Here is a 22,890-nt window from a genome sequence, read left to right on the forward strand (position 1 = left end):
TCAGGGAGTTGGCAACCCTAACTGGAAGGAAAGCAACAGGCATTTTAAAAAGAATCCCAGGTTTATTTGGTTTATACATATTTTTACAGTTATGTTGTAGTCAAAAGAGAACATTTCTCCCTTTGTGCTGACTGAAACGTGTGACAAATGTCTGGAGGAATGTTAATGTCAATATTAATCAAAAAACGATGAGCGGATAAGCTTCAAACATGGTTGTCCAGCAAAGCCTCCAAGAGTCTTGAACTGTTTGTAATTGCAGTTGTTACCACGATGAATTTATAACCTAGAATGAGACAAGACATGGTAAAAATGTAGCTTTCCACTTTCATGTCCAAACTAAAAATAACAAGCAACAACAACATCAATTTGAAATTTGGTGAGGTGTCTTTGAGGGGTCTGTAATTTGTTTTTTTAGGTGTCCTAATTGTATATGAATGTCAAGGAAGTGGCACAAGAAATACAAGACACTTGTATTTCTTTGAAGCACAAGATTCTTGTGTTTATTTCTATTTGTATGGATTTCAAGGAAGTGCAATGTAAGAACTATTCTGTAGTAATACCAGAAAACTAAGGATAGAATACTGTATCTTAGTTCCCTACAATAATAAAATGTAGGGAACTCAGACACCAAGATGTCTGAGTTCCTGATGGCATCTAAAATCAAAAATCCCACCTGATAGCGGTGCTGAAGATAATGGCTGAAACATTACTGGAGTGAGTCACCTTGAGGACTCTTTGGACTCCAGTTTGCCCTTTTTCTAACCGGAATCCACAATATTTAGCTTTTAAGACACGGCAGTGTTCAGCTCAGACTATTGAAGAATTATCATTAATTTATTGGCAGTTATCTTCTCATTTCTGTGTAGGAGCGCAGCTCTGCCAGACAAAATAGGATCAACACTTTTTTGTTTCCTGGTTATACCTGTCATGAAGTTGCACATACATCCTACTACGACACAAAAGACAAATACAAGTTGAACCTAAAAGATCATCATCGTACGCTCAGAAGGCAGTCAGTTGAAGTTATGGGACAGATATCAGAATAACACCTAAACTCCAAACTTCAAAGTAACGTGCTGTTACCATAAGAAAACCCACATGTACCTTTTTCTCTGCCAAGGAAGCGCAACGCTGAAATCTCAGAGAACGTGCATCCACCAAGGAACATGACGAGAATGATACGCTGAGCTTCGCTTTTTGCTCTTACATCAGCTCCGTTGCTGCCTGATACGAGACAAAGAGAATTGAACTGACTCAATTGAGAAACTACTTCTGATGTATTAACATTTTCTCCAACAATAAAACAGATCTCCAGGTGACCAAACCTGTAACAGCAAACTCGTGTCCATTTAGCAGCTTGGTGACGTCTTCAAGCCCGGTCCAACCATCTCGTTCCAAAACCTGCAGAAAGGACAACCAGGAAAGTTACGTTTCATCTCGTAAGCCATATCCAGTGGGAGGAATGAGTCTGACGGACTGACCTGCTCGATGAGTTTGCAGCTCAGAGGGACGTAGGCGCCGCTGAAGATGTAAGCCATGTCCCGAGGCACTCGAAGGTCATACTCTTCATCTGACTTTGGCACCTTTATGCAAAACACCACAATAATACCTTTGGCCTTTTTTGTGTGTTTAAGACGATGAAAATACATATTTTTTTCTTGCACAAGATTTGGAGATGAACAGTTCAAGTGAAGAACATTTACCAGGTTGAGCTTTCGGCTCAAAGCTCTGAAATTGCTCTTTTTTGCCAGAGAGGAAAAAGCATCACTCAGCTTTCCTGAAAAAATTAAAACAGATACATAAAAAGAACAAATAAATGAAATAAAAAGTGAGACCAGTGAGAAAAAAAACCCACACAAGCATATGCAACTATAAAGGCCTTCTAGCAGGTGTGTAAGCCAGTATTTAGTGACAAGTGGGATAAAAAAAGAAGCAGGTTTTACCGGCGGTTTTGTCATTGACCAGTTTGCCCACTCTGCTCTCCATGACCGTGAGTGTCTCCCCCGGCTGCTGCTCCACCAGCAACCCCAGCTGCCTCAGGTTGGAAAACGTGAGCAGGTGCTCCACTCCATAGCTCTGAGGAGGTCGGGATGAACGTGAACAAAATAAAGGATGCAAATATTGTGTTAAGATTCTCTCTCTGTACTTGGAGGTTTTACTACTGCGTCCGTTAGTTGTTAAAGAACAGGATACTACATGTACGATGTAAGAAATTCGGACAGACTGTCCTTTTTTTCTCACCTGAAGATACTGTGCTTTTAGTGACCTGTAGTCTTTAGGCAGGAGTCCTGGGAGAAAATTACACATTTGTAAATACGGTGCAGGAATTATTTCAGCTTTATTTTAGACATAAATTAGAAAGATCACCGTTTTCTGTAATAGACAGAAGACAAAGCAGCCTCAGACTTTCTGTCATGGAGATCTACAAAAAAGAAACAAGAATATTAAAACAACATTTCTTAAATGTGAAATTGTACCCATTTTAATTTTTTTTTTAACTTTAGGCAACAAAACCCACCTGTCGATTGATGTGCTCCTCTATGTAATTAATGCATTCACGGAGTTCAAATCCTTCAAGTAAAGCTGAGGGAACACAAGAAGTCAATACAAATCTGGAAAAATCATCAGCGATAGAATGATCAAGCTCAAGATTTAAATGTATTAAACCATGTGTGGAAAAACATTTTATTTTTGTTAATAAACTGTGTAGGCACGAAGGTGTAGCATCAGATGTCCTTTAATTACCAAGATTAGGAAATAGAACCCGAATCAAATATGCAAACAGCAGAATGATCTTACAGTGTTCTGTCTTTAACAGCTCCTGAAAATCCTGCTTTGTTTTCTTCTTCATTATTGATTCGCTGGCACCGATGTCTGAAAGAGCAAACGCAGTTCAGCGATGCAGTCTGGCACGTATCGTTAAAAAAGTACAATCATCTCACGGATTTACGGTACACTGCTGCAGCTCTCACGTAGACTAAGCAGCCGATGCTCCTGTTTCAACCCTTTCAGCTCTTCAGAAACAAACGTCTTCATCTGCTGTATGTCCATCCCACGACGCTTCTGCAGAAAAGCAAAAACCAAACGAGACCAAATATGTAAATGTTGCAGACTGTGAGATGTATCTTTGAGGTTTCTTTTACAATTTCTCTGATGATTGCAGGGACGTCAGCTCCCGAGTAGACTGGCGGGAGTTTTTAATGTTCTCCGCTTGTGAATAAGCTTTCTCACTGCGTAACGCTGAACTCCAAATTACTTAAAAAAAACGGTTTTATAATATTTTTCTGACTGGTGTCGTAACAACAGCTTCCCCAAGAGTATTACTGACTTTGTTCCTCCTTGGTGTGTCTTTCAGACCAGCCCAAACTTCTTCATTTACAGAGATATTCACATTTGCGAATCAAGAACATTTGATTAGCAACGCATGGCTGCTGTTTACTTACACGATGCTTCTGCACTTTTTGGACGTTTTATGAAATAGTTTGGTGTAAAACGTCACGTGTTTTTATTCACCTGACTTTCTGTTTCATTTTAGTTTGGTTCAATCCATTAATCCCAGAGGGGGAGTTAATGTTGCAACGGTCTCCATTTAAGCTACTTCAGTAAGTCACTATGGATGATTGTAGCTACGGGAGAGAAGCTTCCCCTGCAGCAGATCTGAAGAAGCTTCTGACTGAAACACCACTTACCTCATTATAGGACCTGGTGACGACCAGATTATGTGTTTACATTCATTTATGCAAAGCCTCGTACTTGAAAGAGAGTATATATTCTTTTTCTCATGACTGTACGTCAGACACCTTACTTCCAGTGAACCGTAGCCAACGCTCACTCACATCATATGCAGTCTGGAGATTTCTGGCTTTCTGGCTGAGAAAGCTGAAGACGTTGGAGAAGTGCTCGTTTCTGATTTCATTGAAGACCTGCAAGACATGACAGTTCACACAAACGTTTAACTGACAAATGCGTGCCGGTAAAGGCCTGCCCTGCCGGAGATGCTTCGGCTCTCAACGCTACCTTATCCTGCGAGTTCAGCATCACTTTTAGACTTTTGTCAGAGGAGGTAACATCCGGACCGAACTCCACACATCCTGCAGAAGAGATGCTGTGATGAGACGACACCTCAGCACACAGAAAAACTGCTCAACAATAAAGCTCTGAGTCATTAAAGTAAAAGGCATCAAGATCCAAACTAATGGATCTCATAATGTGTTGCACCTGACAAAAGGAAGGAAAAGATACAGTCATTTTATAACAATCACACTTTTTCAAACATATACTGTATAGGATTTAGCAGCCTGGTGGTAGATTTGTTTTCCTGCTCTGCATACATAGAAACATTTCAAATATGTGCAAACTTCTGGTCCTGACTGTGTCCTGGTGATGTTTATCCAAATTCACCTCTGCGCTCTTTCAGTGTCAACATCTTTGCTGTTTTTCTCTGTTTGCATTTTCCTTATGCTTTGTCTTTAAGGGCCACTAAAGAGATCTTTCTAAAAAAAACATCAACATGAAGCCATATCTTTGTTTTTGTTTTTTTTCATTAAATCTGTGTCATTGATTTGATACTCACCACACTTGATTCTAAATATATCATCCACGAGTCCTTCATATACAACTTGTGAGCAAAGGGGGGTGACAAAGTCCACATCTGCAAAGACGGTGACAGTGTCAGGACAGGCAGGGAGCACAGCGGAGCATGTGACCCACTCTGAGGAGATGTGGCGTTTTACCTCGGTCGATAAGAAAAACATTGCCGACTTCAGCTTGGTGAGCTTTTCGATCTCCCGCCTGGACCTGCTCTCTCCATGACTCGTATGTCATCTGGTGGCAGACAAACAGTTTATGGCAGTCCGATCTTTGAATGTGCATAAGTCTTAAAAGAAAAGTGCAGAAACTCAATCATGAATCGTAAATCTAGAAAAAGACCAGCTGACTAATCATGCCGCACCTTTGAGCAGCGCCCGATCCCGTAGACCTTTGAAAACGGGCCGTAAAGGGAGTGAAGGAGGTGCAAAGCGCTGCCAGCTGTTCTCACCCATCGCTGGTCTCCTGCCTGAACAAACAGCTTTAATTACTTAAGAGTATAAAAAGAGAAGATATGTATTGCTGTAAAATTAGATGGTTCAAAGTTAAAGACGTGGACTCCCCTGGTTGAATGTTTTACACTGATCAGATACAAACAAACTTAGATTAGCACTGAGATGATAAAATACGGAGAACTAAATCACAAAATAATTAAAAACGACCTCATAAACGTTGTTCAACCAGTTTTTTGAATATGTGTATGATATTTGGAAACACTTTGTAAAGATAATTTTACCAACACTGAACAGCTACGACACTGGATCCTCAGTTCAGCTCATTACTGTTTTTCTACAGAAAGTCTATTCTGATTCAGTCTAAATGAAGCACGTTCTTCTTTTTACAGGTAAATAAAAGTATAAAAGCAGGGTGTTTTCAGTGCAGTGAATTTTCACAACTGAATGAAATACAGATAAACAACTTCCCTCTGTGGTGTCTGGGGTATTGTTAAAAAAAAAAGACGATTACTGATACATATCTTTCCATCCGACCCCGATTCCGATATCGGGGCGTCGGTTATTGGCTGATACCGAGTCCTGTTCCGATACCACTGTTATTTTAAATATTTATTTTTACCATCCTACACAATCTTAATTATTTTTTTACCTAATTGACATCAGAAAAAGAATAAGTATTAAGTGAGAGCAGTTTTAGAGTTGAATTTCTGACCGGGGAAACTACCACGGCTCCAGATGTTCAATTACACTCTGAAATTCAACATTTCCAATGATCAACAGCGGCTGGTCATCAATTTAAATTTCAATTTATTTATTTTGGTAGGGACAGTGTACATCAGGCAACATTTTCTTTTAATAAAAAAATAAAATGTAGATGCACCCAGATTGCAGCCATAGGCTGGGCAATGGTCAAGGACAATGACTTCCACAGTTTCGCCCATTGTTCTTGTTTTAGTCTGGAAACCACAGCCTTCCATGAGGAGCATGTCACAGTTTTCCTGGTAGGATTTTCCAGCTCAAGATAACACGATACGTGCCATTAGATGGCACACGGACATAAATACTCACAGATACCTTTATTTTTGGCAGTATCTCTGAGTATTTCCAATACTGGTATATAATAATATTAGTGTGTCAAAACTCTGTTTTTGTAAGTGCAAATGGCCAAAGTAAAAGACTGGAAGCTGTAAGAACTAAAACCAGAGTTGATGCTGGTGTGCAATGCATTTTTTCTGAGAGAAACATCAAATAAATGGTCGGTGTGTCATGTTGTCATAAACTCTGGTGAAATCAAAGTGCATGTAAGTCCATGTTCACATGTTCTGGGAACCGTTTTTTTTAAATGTTTTTATGTCTTTTAGGAGATTAGAAGAAAGAAGCTGAGCATTTTGCCTCTATACTTCAGCTGCTCCACCTTTAACTTTGTTTTTGGTGGTTTTCCAGTAGCTTCAAGTCCACACGCCTGAAACTGAACATTTACAAGAGAATTCTTCTCACAACGAGCACAAACAAAATCTCTGGTAGAAGATGGACAGAAAAGGAATTCTTAACAGATAAAGTTATGGTTACGGACTATTTCAGACCCCGTATTTACCAGAAAGTTGTCTCGAAAGAACTCTGGAAGCTCCAGACTGATGATGTCATCATCAAGCGGGAGGAGGTAGAAAGCCCATTCGTCCGTAGTCACATCTGAGGAAAGAAGGAAAGGCGCTCAGTGCTTTCTTTCGCCAACAAGCATAACTGAAAACAACAGTAAGAAAGCGTAAATGCTCACCCCCGTAGAGCCCCTGCTCCTCCAGCACAGCCTCACATGCGTAGAACTGAACACCGAAGACGAACACAGCAGATAAATATCAATAACAGAATCAAACATAAACCCAAACACACACCCGTGGACCAGGACAAACCTTCTGAGGTGTGAAGATGATCTTGTATCTTCTGAACCTTCCTGCTGCCTTGTCTGCATTTGCCACATCTGGAAAAGAAGTTACGGAGACAGGTTAGTTTGTACTCTTAGCCCTTGTTGAAACTTTGCAGCCGTTGGCTTCAAACTGCATGCACTCAGTATGTGACAGGGTAAACCACAGAAAAGAAAGCATTTGTTGTTTATTTTGCAACAATATCCTGGACAGATTTATTAGTATCCTGAAAACCGACCAAAAACCTGCGTTTTGGTCTGTTTACCGTTACTACCACACGTGTCTTCAATATTTTTATCGGCTCTTTAAGCCAGATCTAAGGGAATAAACTCACCACTGCGTGGCTTAATAATCAAAAGCAAAATTCAAAAGCAAACCAAATATGTGTTTTAAACATGGAGTAACCAAATGTATGTGATTAACTTTAGTCAGTTTGAAGTTATTTCAGATTATTGTGGGTTTCTTTTTTTTTTTTTTTTTTTTTAAATGGGAGGAACATTATAAGCAGGGGTGCACACAAGCCGGTACTCGAGGGCCAATCTACTGCACGTTTTAGATGTTTCCCTGCTTCAAGACAACCCTGATAGACAAGGCTGTGTCACCAACAGAGTTGTGTAAACCTTGATGACATGTTGATGACGACCAGTGATTAGAATCAGGTGTGTTGAAGACAGGGAAACATCTAAGTCTATGCAGTAGACTCGCCCTGGAGTACCGGCTTGTGTGCACCCCTGATTATAAGACATGACAAAAAAGACAAAACCTGGCATTTATGAGCAACAATTTTTTTATAAAGTGTGTGTAACATGTATTCTGTTTCTTCCAGTGTCATCACTTGAGTCACGACTAATCAAGCTGTTAAAACGAGATAAAAACGGACCACAAGCAAACTCACCACATATCCACTTCACAGTTTGTATCCGAGGCCGGATCAGAAAACAGAGCCTGTGAAAGGAGCGATGCCACACTGTCAAGCGACCAGCGTCACAGGTGACGTGTATTTAACAACCTTTAAGATGCATGACTTACTGATCTGAGGTGCTGACAATAGGCTTATATTCCACTTTGTAAAGTTTGTCCACTTCGTGTTGCTATGAAAGACATGGGCAACAAATCAGAACGATATTAGTGACGCAATATTTTGCAAAAGTCTTTTCAGACAAGAGAGAGGCAGTATCAGATTCACCTTTAGCGTTGAGACATTTGCGATGCGGTCCAGTGGACTCATTAAATCCGCCTCAATGAAGAGGTCTTTCTTCCCTGGTAGCTGTGAGAGGACAGAGGGAAAAAGACAAAGTCAGGGACCATCAGAATCGGACAAACCCTTGCACATTTTTATACAAGTTCCTTTTATATATATATTCTTTTAAGTCTTTAAATGTGTGCAAAATATTTGTATTTATTGTTATGCATGTTAAAACTGAGTCAGTCCTGAAATTAAATTTCTTTCAGATGTGCACCTGATAGTGTATATTTTGAATGACAATAAAAACTTCTGTCTGTCTATCCATCTATCACGGAGAGCAGGAAGGAGGAACTTGAAGGATGTATTAATTTATCACCAAGACAGTGTGACGGATATCAACATTGCTCATTGTGACAGACTGTAAATATGAAGGAGCCTCTCTACACTCCAAACGTTGCCCTGCTAGAGTTTCTGTCCGTGCCCTCTGGTGACAGAGTTCACCCGTGTAACTTGCTGACTCTGCAAGTGATGCCATTATCACAGTAACTACCAGGCTTCAAACACACAACTACATCTCTCTTTCTATTACGATTGAAACTTCCCAACAGTTTGTCAAATTATATATATATATATACACCCTTTTCTCTGTTAATTCATTCAGTTTTAATTGCTACTACATCATAATTTCCCTTTGGGAATTCATCTTTTTTTTTTTTATAAATGTGTTTATTGTAAACAGGACAATGATAAAAACAATAACAAGAACAACAAAGTGAGTAGAACATTACTATATACAGTACAGGTGATCAGGGAAAACAATTAAATAATAATAACAACGGTGAATAACAAGAAAAAAAGAGCACAATATATCGGAGTCTCTTGAGAAAGGAAAAATAAACGGAAAGAAGAGGTGTGTTCTGTCTTCACATCGCATCCTGTTTACATTATTTTTTTCCATTTTTACAGTGAGCTTTTACCCACTCCCCCCACCCTCGCCCCTAGGTATGTTGAGCCACAAATAATAAAATGACTAAGTTAATAAAAATTAAATCATAGGTTAATAAAGGGGAAAAAGTGAATAAGTAAACTGGTTTAATAATAATAATAATAATAATAATAATAATAATAATAAAACAGTATGTTGAACAATTTAAAATAAAATATATTTAAAAAAAAATCCTGTTGTAATCTGACATGGTCTATGACGTCACAGTGTTGTGGTCAGCATCTGCACTGAAACAGCTGTCAAGTCCCAAGGATGTAATAACATGAAACTTCAATAATAAACCGTAATGTTTCCGCTGTGGCTGGGTGTGTAGTGTGTCCTGGCTGGTGTGGGTGTGTAGTGTGTCCCCTGGCTGGTGCGGGTCTCACCTGTTCCAGCAGGTAGATGAGCTGGTCCCGGGCCAGTCTCTTGAGCAGGGAGAAGTCTGGCAGCTCCGGGGAGTCTCTGCGGAAGCTGTGGGCCATGCTGGTCCAGGACACCTCACACTCCTGCACACACTACAGCACACACATGTACAACGTTAATGTCAGAGCATGGAGTCCCAGATTGTATCATCAATACTCCGGACAGTGACACATCCGTGTGGAGTTAAAAGCCCACTAGCTAATCCAGACCCGCCTGCTCGAATTACCGAATCTAAGAACAACGACACAACACTGACATTGCCCGAAAATAATTTGCCTAAAACTAACATGGGGAATATTGTAGAAAATAAACGTTTTTGTTTTAATGAAATGTGAGCAACAAACGTATGGCTTTTAAAAGCAGATACCTGCTTCCGTAGCTGAAGAAGCGGACAGGATTATATGACTCGCTGTTTCTACCCGGACAGCATTGACAGGGCAGCACATCTGCACCATTTGTGCACCGGCGTACACCGGCGTACACCAAGTAAGCGCGGTGTGTAATTCATATATGGTGAAAAACAAACACAACGTGGTTGATGTGATGCAAATAATAGCATTAAAGAGTGAATAAAATCTGTGTTTCAGTTAAGAAGTAATGATTCCTCGCTCGTCTGGTTTTGTTTTGTGTTTTTGTCAATTGCACATGTGCCGCGATACATCTTGAAGTGTTGACACCTTAATGTGGACTCATACTGCTTGTACGAAGCTTACTGTGTAATTTATTTGTTTTTAGGAAACAAGTGTCATTCTCTCTCACTTATTTATTCCCGAAATATCAAGGTTCCAACGTCTCCCAGCCTTTGCTTACTTCTCGCCGGCCCGCCCCGACGTGCAGAAAGAAGCGCACCCCGTCACTTTATTTGAGGAGCAGCGACCCGACGCGGGCGTTTATTTGGCAGTCAGTCAGTCAGACAGACACGAAATCACAACAGTTAAACTACGACTTCATTTTCAGCATGAATTCAGATGCGATGCTACTAGTGGAAACTGTTAATTTCGCCGCGGAAAAGCATCGCGACCAGCGACGGAAGGATCCAGAGGGAACTCCGTACATTAACCACCCCATTGGTAGGTGGAACTCATCTGAACTTAACTTTCCTGTCAGGTGTTTCTGACTCCAACACCTGCTGCCCATGTGTTGGTAAAAGGAAGCAGGCCTGGTGCATTTAATTTGAATCACTTCGGTCCTATTAATTGACATTTTCTTCTCATTGAACTTGATTTTTGTTAAAACAAATTATCTTCTTTTTTTGATCTGACAGTATTTAGTACACAAACCATTTTCTTATGACATTGAGACCCAATGTTTGGCTCTTGCTGATTGCTTTCATTATTATTAGCATTGCTTGGTGTTTGGTTAATAAAACACACACACACACACACACATACACATACATATATATATACATACACACACATACACACACACACACACACACACACACACACACACACACACACACACACACAAAGAAGTCATATTGAAACTTGATACTTTAATCTAAATGCAAATGAGATACATAGTTATGGCTCTGTTCATGCCGCCCAGTTTTGGGGGCGGTGTCAGAGTCTCAATTTGACCTCCCTCCTCTGAAGAGACTGCAGACTGTATAAGAAGAACTTGACAAACTGCCCCCAGTTTGCTTTTCAAGCCTCTTTGTCCTCCTACCCATTTGTTCGCCTGTTCACATTTAATCTTACCAAATCTGTCCAAACATCCTCATTTTAAATGTCACTGCTACAGACTTCCACTGGAAGACTTATGAAGTGATCCGTGGCTCCCAACTCTTTCAGCCGACCCACATATGTAGAGCTGCGAAGCTGCCAGCTAATGTTTGCAGTGGGATCTCCCGTTTCAAAAGTAGTTTCTTTTTTTTTTTTTTGTCACTTTGTGTTTATTAGATTTTCAGTTTATTACAACTGCACATTTTTACCAGATCACAAAAATTATCTGTATATTCACCGTGCAACAAACAAACAAATAAAAATAAAAAGTAGAAAAACAAACATAAACTTGTGGGTTAGCACATTAATAATCTATCCAAAAAAAGAAAAGAGAAAGAAAAAAAGAGGTCTGCATCCTTATGCTTTCTGTAGATAAAATGTCCACTTTTGCCATCTCTTCTCAAATATCCCTTCCCTCAAACCCAGGGTATGGGTCAGTCTTTCCATCGTCCATATTTCTTTAATAATATCCAGCCACTGTTTTAGAGTAGGCGATTCAGGTTTATACCAGCTTCTAGTGATGGTTTTCCTAGCAGCTGTAAGGAGTGTCTTAACCAACCAGCGATCCTCTGCCTGCACTACCGTTGCAATATGACACAAGTATAAGACAGTACATGTCAATGGAATCTCATATCCAAGTACTTTTGTCAGAACTGAATGTACATCTTTCCAGAAGAATTTCACTTTTTCACAATTCCAATAAATATGTGCATGATGTGCATTTAAAGAACCACATTGTCTCCAGCAAGGATAAGATGTTGATGATTTTTTACTTTGGATCTTAGGCGTTATAAAATACATATATAATATAAAAATACAACTACAAAAGTAGTTTCGTGGGCAAAATCAGACATGACCAGTGCATTAAGTGGACACTCAGTTAGCACGAGCTGCCAGCTGCTTAGCCAAGCTTTGTTTTTGGAACCAACTCACAGCCAGTTAGGGCTGTCTGTTAGTAAAATTAACAACATGACAAAGCATTGTCTTAGAAATATAAATAATTATGCGTTGTTAGGTCTTAATTCAAAGCAGAGTCCTCTCAGTCACAGAGGAATTCGAGGGGGTGTCTGTATTTTGTCTTCAAAGGAAATTGAAACTGGTTTTAAAAGGCACATGGCCTGGCTCCCCCAGATGACAACAACCCCAATACATCACCAAATAGTTTCCTAAACATACTTTTTTTTTAGTATTGTTTATACATGTAACTTTATATTGGTTGGTGAATTTTCTCTCTCCATCTGGCTTGTTCGTGACATCAGTGATATTCCAACACAGACAGACCTCCATAAATATTAATGACAACATAAATTATGATAAATGGCTCAAGTTTCAACTGAAGAAGATTTAAATATTTTTTTTAAGTATTATTAGTAAAGTTTATAAGGTTTGCAGGAAACCATAGAAACATGAGGCTAAATTGCTCTTTAGTTTGTTTTTGGATTATTTGTTGATGCTGCACAGATCCAGGAAGACGCCTGAGGGAAGGGCCTGCAGTTGATGCAAGAAGCAGAAATGCTTGTGTGCTTTCTCTTGAGAAGGGTGTTGCGTGTCTTCTGTGGTCTGACAGTCTACACAGCGCTGCCTTTCATGATCAGCAGTCTGCAACCAGCATTCATCCCTTTGACTAACTTCTGTCATTTTCCGCGTGCTCAGAGAACGCTTGTTGTTTCTATTAGTGGGTCATCTTTTCTGTAAAATCTGCCCTCATTGTTGTTACAGTGAGGGTCACTAAACATGAGCTACGTCAGTGTTGTAATACATCCCCCAGCAGCCGCAAATCTCATGATTGTTTCCTTTGTATGTTTAAGGAGTGGCAAGAATCCTCAGTCATGAAGGGGGAGTCATGGACATCGAGGTTTTGCAAGTACGTCATCAGTTGTTGTCGTCAGTGTGATGCTCTCAGGTAACAGTCTGTCACGCTGAGGTTGTGTGTCGTTCACTTCTGCAGGCAGCTCTGCTCCACGACACGGTGGAGGACACGGACACCACCTCCGCAGAGCTGGAAGCTAAGTTCGGGCCTGTGGTTTCTCGTATCGTCCAGGAAGTGACGGATGACAAACGTTTGCCGAAGCAGGAGAGGAAGCGTCTGCAGGTGGAGCACGCCCCTCAGTGCAGCCGACAGGCCAAACTGGTTAAGCTGGCGGACAAACTGTACAACCTGAGAGACCTCAACCGGACTAAACCTGTTGGTCAGCACCTCTCTGTACTCTTACCCTGCAGCTAGACACATTTCTGCTTGTCTTTACTTTCTCAAGTGTGATATTAATCAGCTACGTCAATGATTTACCTTAAATGATGTGGCTGAATAAGTTTAAAAGACTTTTAATAAGAGTGAGTGAATAGAAGTTGGCATGTTTTACAAAACAAGGGAAAACTAAATAAAACCTGAAAATGAATGGAAGTTTAACATTACACACATAATGTTGAAAAGAGTCATGTTTAAATACAGTTGAATTACCTTGTTTATGACCGCTTAATGTGATTTTATTTTAAACCTGCAGTCTTGAAGAACTGTTGGAAAGGCAACATTTGTCAGATGCATGTTGTGTATGAAAAATACACAACTTCAAATAGCTACTATATCATCTCCTTGTGTGTGTGTTTGGCAGGCTGGACGGATGAGCGGGTCCAGGAGTACTTTGTTTGGGCCAGCGAGGTGGTGAGAGGCCTGAAAGGAACACACCCGACTCTGGAGCAGAAGCTGGAGGAGCTGTTCAAACAGAGAGGGATCCCGCTCTGACAACACAGACACAACGCTGGACAGCACACGGTGTAAATTATGTATAAAAGCATTCTAATAAAAATAAATAATACATTTTATTTCATATACATCTGTGCTGCGCTTTGACTGTGCGTACCATGTAAAACATGAGTTCACTTAATGTAGTGCCCTGCTAAAGAATGTGTGAGGTCTATACAAGAGACAAAATACAAACAATATTAACGCTGTACAATTGTATGAATAACCAAATTATAAACATTTACATTTTTGGTTGGGAAATGATTAATACACCAAATACGCAATGAATCAACCAAAATGCAGTCACTAAAAAGGTAAGTATTGAAATGAAAGATTTGAATGAATGTGGCTTTCTGTGGCTCCATCTAGTGGACGCAGACCGCAACTACACCGCTTCCTCAGCACGTGAGGGATGCATGAATAGCGGTAGTAATTAACACTTAAAAGAGGCTAAATACGCTGCACTGATACAAATAGGTAATGTAAGGGAACAATTGGAATATAGTTTAAAGCTACATAGACTTCATACTGCAAGAAGAGCTGATTGTAATGTCCCAATCAGTATCTGACGAGTCCAGGAAAAAAGGGTTTTTTGTGTAAGATTTTGGATTTGTGGATGTGGACTTTTGCAAGGATAATCAACAAATTGATAATACATTTTTCTTTTGGCTTTGTTCTAATCGTTACATGGTCAAAAACACCAAACAACACATCCTTCCAAAATAGTTTGAAATCAGTTTCAATGCTTTCAGACACAAAATTACACATATCACTCCAAAAAGTTTGAACAATGGGGCACAGCCAGAATAAGTGAGTCACTGTTTCCGAATTTGCAGAACAAAAAGTAAATTTTGAATTGATATTTCTTTTCTTCTCTTATTCCAATATGGGATCACGTATGGAACTGCAGAGATATCCCTTTTAAATAAAGTTCTAATTGTTTTATTATTCTTATTATGGTTGCAGGATAGGCAAATTTTGCCAACTGTCGTATCAATCAAAGGTAGCAAGGCTAATTGTCGGGTTTCCATTCTAATTTGAGAAATCATTAATTAAATGTGTCATTAATTAATTAAATGCAGTTTTACATTTCATGATTCACAAATTGAAACACGAAATCATTAATTAAATGTGTCATTAATTAATTAAATGCTGAAATAATAAATATATTTTTTTTACTTAAAGGGGACATATTATGGCATTTAATGTATATTTTAAAAAGGCCTTGAATGTCTTAAAAACAATCTAAAGCTTGTTCTACATAAATCAGAAATTCAGCCTGTGGGCCATGTCTGTAGTTTTACCGCTTCTAAAGCCTTTTTCTGTGCTTCATTCTGAGGTGAGGGGGGGCTATGATAATGAGGCTCTGCGCTGATTGGCTGCTTGAATGACGTGTAGCAGGGGAAGAGACAAAGCGTCGCTCCGGGGAGAAGAGCAGCGGCTGCGTAGCAAAGCGTGTCCACGGTTCTGCGTTAAATCGACGCGTACCCTACGCCATAGGCTCTGCGTTGGTGTAACGCGGAACCATAAATCAGCCTTTAGTCACCTCGTCTTCAAACAGGAAGATTTAATTTAATTCTAAACAGGTTCACAGTTATTTACTCCGATTCCTCATTTAATTTATGTTACAAGAAAAATGAATCATGTTAACTGTAAAGAAATCACAACACTGAATTTTCAAAAATGGCAACTTTATTGTTAAAATATATAAATAACATTTATGCACTATTGCTGGCTCAAGGAAGGACCGTGCGTCTTCTGAATGTGTCGTTGAACAGCTCCAGGTGCATTGCTTGGAAGATCTGAAAACCATAAAGAGAAGAAAAATGTATTACGGTACTAATAAAGCCGCCGAGCCCGGAACTCCGGGCTCGGGGCTCCGGGCCCGGAGTTCCCCCGGAGCCCCCGGGTTCAGAGCTCCTTGGCTCGGAGCTCTGGGCCCGGGGCTCCTCGACGGTCCGGTCCGTGAGCAGCTCCGGTGCTCCGGAGCTAAGCTAAATACTTAGCCCATGCAAAGATCATACAAATATAAATAACATAAAAAAATAACGTCACTTACCGCTGACTCGTGTGCAGTTGCCGGGTCCGTACTGTGGGAACTGATCCTTTTATGAGGGTAAATGTCGATGCAAAACCTCATTTTTAATGTCCCTCGCTGTGGAAACAGCCACCGCTTCTAAACAATGGCGGAGCTCCAACCGGCTGAGAGAGTTGTGGACATGGCTTTAGCAGCGGAGGCCGACCTATGGAAATCAGCGCCTATGGTGACGTCACCATAGGCGCTCATTCAGAACGGCCCGTAGAAAGTCACATGACACTGGAAGATTCTGCAGGACGGGGGTACAGACCTTGCAGAAATTCATGGGATTTCATCTTTCCTGTGTTGGCAGGGTGAGGGGAGACCACTTTATATATGTTAAAACAAGAAAAAACTTGTTTTTCGTAATAGGTCCCCTTTAAAATTAATTGTATTTTAATTAATTAATGACATATTTAATTCTAATTTTAATTAATTAATGACACATTTAATTAATTAATGATATATTTAATTCCCATTTTAATTAATTAATGATGTATTTATTTATTTAATTTTGGCACAAAAAAATCCTCCATAGGGGGGAGGCTGGTCTGTGGGCATACGGCAGGGGCGGGGCAGGCCAGGGCCGTGGCCGGGGGTGGTGGGGATGTCACTCTTGTCTTCAAAACTTGAGAGCCCTGCCAATCATAATAATTAAAGAGGATACATCATTTAATTGCTAAATCTGAATTAGTTTTCATGACCTTTCAGTGTTTTTGTGACTTTTTTCTTTTGTGTTTATAACTTAGTTAAAACCCATGTTTGAATCTGGGCAAGGTTTATAGATGAATAGAAAATATCTTATCATAACAAGTTTTTGGTCAGAAACCCTAGTAACAAGACAATCTCCCCCATACATTTTCATGCCTGGATTGTTTTCCTTAATACCATAAGATCATTTACAGCCTAGTTTAATTTTGACATTGTAACTTAATGTTTATTGCTTAATTGCTTTTGTTTAACATAGAAAATAATAAATGGAAGTGTTTAATAATTTTACAACAAAACTCAAATAATTTTGTGTGACTTTCCCACTTCCCTTCAAGAAGCGGAAAACAGCGTCGGACCAAATTCACTTCCGGTCCGTTGGGTTGAACTTCCGTTTGGCTGGACAAACAAGCTCGTGAAACAGCCTTGTTGATACTGTTTTTTCTCTTTTGTTGAGCTTCATACAGTCGACCAGGCAGTCATGTCTAGTCGGGAACCCATCAACATGAAGCTGCCCCCGATCCAGTCCACGGCCGGAGCCGTGCCAGTCCGGAACGAGAAAGGTGAGGGTTCGGCCTGCTGGCGCGCCTCGGTAAAGGCTGATTTATGGTTCCGCGTCACACCAACGCAGAACGTTGCGCGTTGCTGCGTACCCTACGCCGTAGGCTCTGCGTCGATTTAACGCAGAACCATAATTCAGGCTTAAATACATACATGCTGGGGGGATTAAAGCGATGGGTTAAATACTAGAGAGTACTGGATTTATTTAAGAAAAATGGGTCTAACATTTTTGTCTCGGTGGGATCCCGTTTAGCTTTCTTTCACTAAACTGTGTCGAATCAAAAAATAAATAAATAATAGACAAGAATAACAGTGAACAAATCCACCAGGTTCACTGGCACGAATATAACGAGTTAACACAGAAATAAAGTACAGTGCAGAGTTTGGAATAACTATTAAAATCAAAACAAATTATTGATTTATCTTTCGTTTACTAAAAACAACCCCGTCTCATACTGTAGTGTGTCCAGACTTATATAATATATGATATAAGCATGGATGCTATGTTTAAAGTTGCTATTGAACTAAAATGCCTATGTTTACATATAAAAATTAATACACATTTTAAACAGATTTTAAATATAAAATCAACAGGCGGACACAAAATCTATTCATAATTTTTATTAATTTTTATATGTAAATATTACCATTTAAGCTCAATAGCTTCCAGTTCATGTGATCAATTGACTCACAATCAGTGTTGGATCACAGTACTACTCTGGCTGCATTTATTTATATATATATATACATATATATATATATATATAGCTTGTTAGCTCCTCAGCTCCTCAACAACATAGTATCTATGCTTGTATCACACATTTTAGCAAAAGTCTGGACAGCTTCAGCCCTCTTCTGTGTCTCTGCGTTTACTGTAAAGTCTGTAATACGTGTGTATTTGAAATGTTGGAGTAGCTTGCTCAGAGTCGGCCTGGACCCTAAATGAATTGAGAGGTTTAGAGGTTTTACCCAGAGTGAATGTCTGTCGAATATCCAACTTAAAACGTACTTAACTGCGATTGTATAATTAATGTACCATCAAATGTGACGGATGTCTGCCAACTGCAGGGAAGGGGACAAGGTTAAGGTGGATAAAATGAGCAGAGAAAACAACATTTCAATGTAGTGGGAGATGACAGGAGAGCAAAGAGTGGAAAAACAACGTTAATATTGTCCAGTTAACATTATAACGGGTATTGCCGCAAGCACATTTTAGATGGAAAAAAAATCAGTTTTTCAAACCCTTTTAGTTTGCGGTTGCCATCAAATACCAGATTTGCGTGTCATAATCAAAAATGTGTTTTTCCCTAATCAAATTATGTTTCTGAACCTGAATGTAATCAAGCAATGCTTCTTATCTGTGCATATCTCAGGTGAGATCTCCATGGAGAAGGTGAAGGTGAAGAGGTATGTGTCGGGTAAACGTCCAGACTACGCACCAATGGACTCGTCAGACGAGGAGGAGCAGGACTTCCAGTTTGTGAAGGGAAAAGAACCAGAGCCGGAGCCAGAGCTGGAGGAGGAGGATGTTTCTGACCCGCGTCTCAAACGTTTGTTGAACCGTGCCACTGAAGATGTCGAGGAAAGGTATTGCTCAACTCGTTAGGTTGAACTGAAATGATCTCAACATTTTGAGATGCTGAAAAACTTCCTGCTCACTTGTGCTCAGGCTTGCGAGGCACAGGCAGATCGTGGAGCCCCAAGTTGTGGCCGAGAGCAGCGAGGACTCGGATGAAGGCACATGGCATCCAGAGCACGAGGAGAGCAGTGAGGAAGAAGAGGAGGAAGAGGAAGAAGTGGATGATGAGGTTATTACAATGCCAGTATTTATTCTTTTTTTAATATGTAACTGCATTGTGAACAAATCTTTAATGTGGTTCTTACGATTCTGCACAGGAAATCGAGAGGAGACGACAAATGATGCGTCAACGAGCAGAGGAGAGGAAAAATGAAGAGATGGAGGTCATGGAGGTGGAAGAAGAGGGGAAGTCTGGAGAGGAGTCGGAGTCAGAGTCAGAATATGAAGAATACACAGACAGTGAGGATGAGGCGGAGCCGCGACTCAAACCGGTGTTCATTCGCAAGTAAGAATTAACACAGATGTAAAATCAAAGCACCTAAACCCATAAAATGTCACTTTGGCAACAGGTTTCCTGTTTTTAGATGTTACCTTTAAAATTCTACGATAATTCATCTTACCAAAAGTAAAATTCTTGATAGAATTCTTAATAACATCACAGTTTTCCTCATATAAGATGGTTGTAAATAGAGCAATTAACATCTTGGTTAAAACATGTTTCATCTGTGCATTAACTATTTAACTCGAACAACAGTCACAATAATGGTAACTAAACAAATGTTGAATCTATTATGAATTCTTTTCACTGTGTTTTTTAAGCAGCAAAATTCACATCTCAAGGTGATTTAGAGAGAAAATGAGTGATTTCCTCTGAGCAGCACCTTGTGACAATGAGGATAAAAAAAAAGAGTCTCTCTTTTAATGGGGACAAACCAAACAGAAAAGGGTGCGAGAAGCCACTCATCAAAACAAAACCGAGACAAAGTGGGAGACCCTCGTCTCATTTCACACATCCTTGATTCCTCCGCCTTTTATCTTTAGTAAGATCTAATGAGACACAGTAGATGTCCGTGAACGCATTTGGGTGTTGTCTCTGTAACCAGGGATGATGATGATGATGTGACTTGCGACATCTTCATTCTGGGCGCCATCTAGGCTTTGGAACACTGTCAACTGGTCCCAGGTGTAAACAACCCTCCCGTTGTCATGGTTACTCATCATAAGATATTTAAAAGTGCCAGATTTTCCAAGGGGAAAAAATCACTAAAGCAGCAGGACATCCACATGGGCCTATGACGACGTTTCAGTTATCAGCAGAAATCTGATCAGAAGTGCTGCAACAGGCGTCATCTAATTTATCACGGCAGCTGTGCAAATCAGCTCAGAATTCCTGTTAATATTCAGATGTATTTATTATCACAGGAGATAAAACCAATGAGAAACTGAATGCAATATTGTAGCTCGCTCATCTGTTTATTCTGTGTTTTGCTTGGCAGAAAAGACCGAGTGACCGTGGCTGAGCGTGAAGCGGAGGAGCTGAGGCAGAGAGAGCTGGAGGCCGAGGCCAAGAGGCAGGCGGAGGAGCGCCGGCGCTACACCCTCAAGATCGTAGAGGAGGAGGCCAAGAAGGAGTTTGAGGAGAACCGGCGCACGCTGGCTGCTCTGGAAGCACTGGACACTGATGGAGAGAATGAAGAGGAAGAATACGAAGCCTGGAAGGTCCGAGAGCTGAAACGCATCAAGAGGGACAGAGAATCCAGAGAAACGTGAGTAACCACTAATAAGGAAGGAATCATCTTGCACTCGTCAGAAAGCACAGTGCTGCTGTTGTGATGGAGGGTCATATCTGTTGTTTGATTTCCAGCATGGAGAAGGAGAAGGCTGAAATTGACAGATTCCACAGCCTGACGGAGGAGGAGCGCAGGGCTGAGCTCCGCAACAGCGGCAAGGTCGTCACCAACAAAGCCTCCAAAGGCAAATACAAGTTCCTCCAGAAGTACTACCACAGAGGAGCCTTCTTCATGGTGAGACACACATTTTTCTTAGTGGATTAAGTACCTGCCTTAAGCATCAGAATTCACAAAAGTCCTAAAAGTGATTATAATATCCTGAGAATTTCCTCAGTGAAGACTACTTTAAGCTTAGAGAAGGTGCAGATTACTTTCTAACTTGTTTGATGTCTTCTCCACATGATTCATATCTAATCTGTTTGGAGAATGTAACAACTTATGTATTGCCACCCTGGATCAGATGAATAGACCGTAACTGATGTTCAACTCAAAAGCATCATAATCATATCCGAGACTCGCTCTAAACATTTTTAGTTTTTTTTTTTTTTCATTTAACACAGTTTTATTTCTTCAGAATTATAGTTTATTTATCTCTTAAGAATTTTTTGTACACTAGATTGCAACAAAAGCCAGTGATTTTTTTTTTTTTTTTTTGTGGGCCTTTGCCTTCTTTAAGAATCACCAGCAGATGTCGCTGTCTGCTGAGCTTGAAACTGGATTTTCAAATTGCTTTCAAAAGAAAACGTCAAATGTGCTATTAAATGTCTTATATTCAGCATTAGCAGCCAATCTTCACAGATTAGTCATTTTTTTTTAAATGCCAATGTTCATACATGAAACCCCAGTGTGGACCATTACAGAGCCTGTTATTATATATTCTGTCCACCGGAGGGTACTACTTGCATATTGAATATATCACCACAGATATTGCTTTCCTGACTGTAAGTTATTAGTCTCTAACTATATTCATGGTTGGTGTTGCAGGATGGGGAGGAAGACGTTTACAAGAGAGATTTCAGCGCTCCTACGCTGGAGGATCACTTCAACAAAACCATCTTACCCAAAGTCATGCAGGTAAGACGCTTTTTCTCACATTTCACTTGCATGGTGTGTTTTAGCTGGAATAATCACAAGAATGTTACACAAGAAATATTGCAAGCCTTTTATTATTTTAATATTGCTGATCATGGGTTACAGCTTAAGAAAACTCAAATATCCTATTTCAAAAAAATTTGAATATTCTGGGAATCTTAAACTGTAAGCCATAATCAGAAATATTAAAAATAATAAGGCTTCCAATATTTCAGTTGATTTGTAATGAATCCAGAATGTATGACATTTTTTTTTAAATGCATTACAGAAAATAAAGAACTTTATCACAATATTCTAATTTTTTGAGACAGTCCTGTATGTTTTATGAACCAATGTTCAACCCCATGAAACTATATAAATAAATGTGACATTAAAGAACAGTACCATCTGTTTCATAAAAGCAGGGATTTGATTTTTCGTTTGTTTCATAATCTTCATGTTAACATAAAAAAAAAAACTTTTAAATATTCATGTTGGATCAAATTCATACTACTTTACTTTTTTTCCTCAGGTCAAAAACTTTGGTCGATCTGGACGCACCAAGTACACTCACTTGGTGGACCAGGACACCACGTCGTTCGACTCGGCCTGGGCCCAGGAGAGCGCCCAGAACACCAAGTTCTTCAAGCAGAAGGCGGCAGGCGTGAGGGACGTGTTTGACCGGCCCACAGTGAATAAGAGGAAGACCTAGATGGACGTTACCAGGGTCGCCGTGCAGATTTAGAGACTGACCAGAGACTCTGTTATCTTTATTAAAGAAAAGCAGCACACATGCTGACTCTTCCACTTTGATCTGCTTAAACAGCAGGACACTGCGTAATCACTGGTCCCTCAAAACCTCACGTATGATGGCTGAAACCGGTACCACCTGAATCTTTGTGCTGAAAGCAGTGGCCCCTGTTGTAATTTTGTAAATATTCAGCTTGTAACATTTAGTTTGAAAATTCTCCCACAGCCTTCCAATATTACCGTTTTTCCTGCTACTTTTGTGAAAATGGATGTCGCAACTATAAGTTTTAATTAAATAACATTTTTACAGAGACTTGAGTCAATTATTA

General features: G+C 39.9%; 3 protein-coding genes across 4 annotated transcripts; 2 read left to right on the forward strand and 1 right to left on the reverse strand.

The window, feature by feature from the left end:
• Positions 1 to 42: 42 nt before the first annotated feature.
• Positions 43 to 9,975, reverse strand: vps33b (VPS33B late endosome and lysosome associated). Of its 2 annotated transcripts, XM_061709000.1 has the most exons (24): positions 9,926 to 9,975; positions 9,522 to 9,650; positions 8,148 to 8,228; positions 7,991 to 8,052; positions 7,857 to 7,906; positions 6,950 to 7,017; positions 6,817 to 6,862; positions 6,637 to 6,731; positions 4,952 to 5,056; positions 4,734 to 4,824; positions 4,574 to 4,651; positions 4,018 to 4,091; positions 3,837 to 3,923; positions 2,973 to 3,063; positions 2,800 to 2,874; positions 2,519 to 2,583; positions 2,368 to 2,422; positions 2,242 to 2,288; positions 1,944 to 2,076; positions 1,704 to 1,777; positions 1,482 to 1,583; positions 1,326 to 1,401; positions 1,105 to 1,224; positions 43 to 283 (listed from the first exon to the last, which is right to left on the reverse strand). In XM_061709000.1, the coding sequence occupies exons 2-24, from the start codon at positions 9,615 to 9,617 to the stop codon at positions 204 to 206; spliced, it is 1,851 nt and encodes a 616-aa protein (XP_061564984.1). In that variant the 5' UTR covers positions 9,618 to 9,650; positions 9,926 to 9,975; the 3' UTR covers positions 43 to 203. The 2 variants fall into 2 exon arrangements, with proteins under 2 accessions (XP_061564984.1, XP_061564974.1); XM_061708990.1 differs by lacking the exon at positions 9,926 to 9,975 and having other exon boundaries at positions 9,522 to 9,883.
• A 455-nt stretch (positions 9,976 to 10,430) lies between these two features.
• On the forward strand, positions 10,431 to 15,200 carry hddc3 (HD domain containing 3). Its single transcript, XM_061709014.1, has 4 exons — positions 10,431 to 10,628; positions 13,094 to 13,149; positions 13,234 to 13,474; positions 13,895 to 15,200. Exons 1-4 carry the CDS (start codon positions 10,517 to 10,519, stop codon positions 14,023 to 14,025), a joined length of 540 nt encoding a protein of 179 aa, XP_061564998.1. The 5' UTR covers positions 10,431 to 10,516; the 3' UTR covers positions 14,026 to 15,200.
• Positions 15,201 to 17,170: 1,970 nt separating this feature from the next.
• Positions 17,171 to 22,874, forward strand: mfap1 (microfibril associated protein 1). Its single transcript, XM_061738434.1, has 8 exons — positions 17,171 to 17,373; positions 18,745 to 18,958; positions 19,041 to 19,179; positions 19,268 to 19,455; positions 20,447 to 20,716; positions 20,815 to 20,974; positions 21,725 to 21,814; positions 22,344 to 22,874. Exons 1-8 carry the CDS (start codon positions 17,292 to 17,294, stop codon positions 22,521 to 22,523), a joined length of 1,323 nt encoding a protein of 440 aa, XP_061594418.1. The 5' UTR covers positions 17,171 to 17,291; the 3' UTR covers positions 22,524 to 22,874.
• The last annotated feature ends 16 nt before the right edge of the window (positions 22,875 to 22,890 follow it).

This window comes from Cololabis saira, chromosome 2 (assembly GCF_033807715.1).
Source record: "Cololabis saira isolate AMF1-May2022 chromosome 2, fColSai1.1, whole genome shotgun sequence".
Lineage (NCBI taxonomy): Eukaryota > Metazoa > Chordata > Actinopteri > Beloniformes > Belonidae > Cololabis > Cololabis saira.

What these genes read in the sequence shown, in the direction of transcription:
- vps33b (XM_061709000.1), bottom strand. Translation starts at nt 9,617, where the DNA reads ATGGCCCACAGCTTCCGCAGAGACTCCCCGGAGCTGCCAGACTTCTCC. An exon ending in TGCTGAACTCGCAGGATAAG is followed by an intron (nt 3,924 to 4,017) that starts GTAGCGTTGAGA and finishes CATGTCTTGCAG; the next exon opens with GTCTTCAATGAAATCAGAAA. An exon ending in GCTGTTAAAGACAGAACACT is followed by an intron (nt 2,584 to 2,799) that starts GTAAGATCATTC and finishes GTGTTCCCTCAG; the next exon opens with CTTTACTTGAAGGATTTGAA.
- hddc3 (XM_061709014.1), top strand. Translation starts at nt 10,517, where the DNA reads ATGAATTCAGATGCGATGCTACTAGTGGAAACTGTTAATTTCGCCGCG. An exon ending in GTACATTAACCACCCCATTG is followed by an intron (nt 10,629 to 13,093) that starts GTAGGTGGAACT and finishes TGTATGTTTAAG; the next exon opens with GAGTGGCAAGAATCCTCAGT. An exon ending in CAACCGGACTAAACCTGTTG is followed by an intron (nt 13,475 to 13,894) that starts GTCAGCACCTCT and finishes TGTGTTTGGCAG; the next exon opens with GCTGGACGGATGAGCGGGTC.
- mfap1 (XM_061738434.1), top strand. Translation starts at nt 17,292, where the DNA reads ATGTCTAGTCGGGAACCCATCAACATGAAGCTGCCCCCGATCCAGTCC. An exon ending in AGGAAGAAGTGGATGATGAG is followed by an intron (nt 19,180 to 19,267) that starts GTTATTACAATG and finishes GATTCTGCACAG; the next exon opens with GAAATCGAGAGGAGACGACA. An exon ending in TCTTACCCAAAGTCATGCAG is followed by an intron (nt 21,815 to 22,343) that starts GTAAGACGCTTT and finishes TTTTTTCCTCAG; the next exon opens with GTCAAAAACTTTGGTCGATC.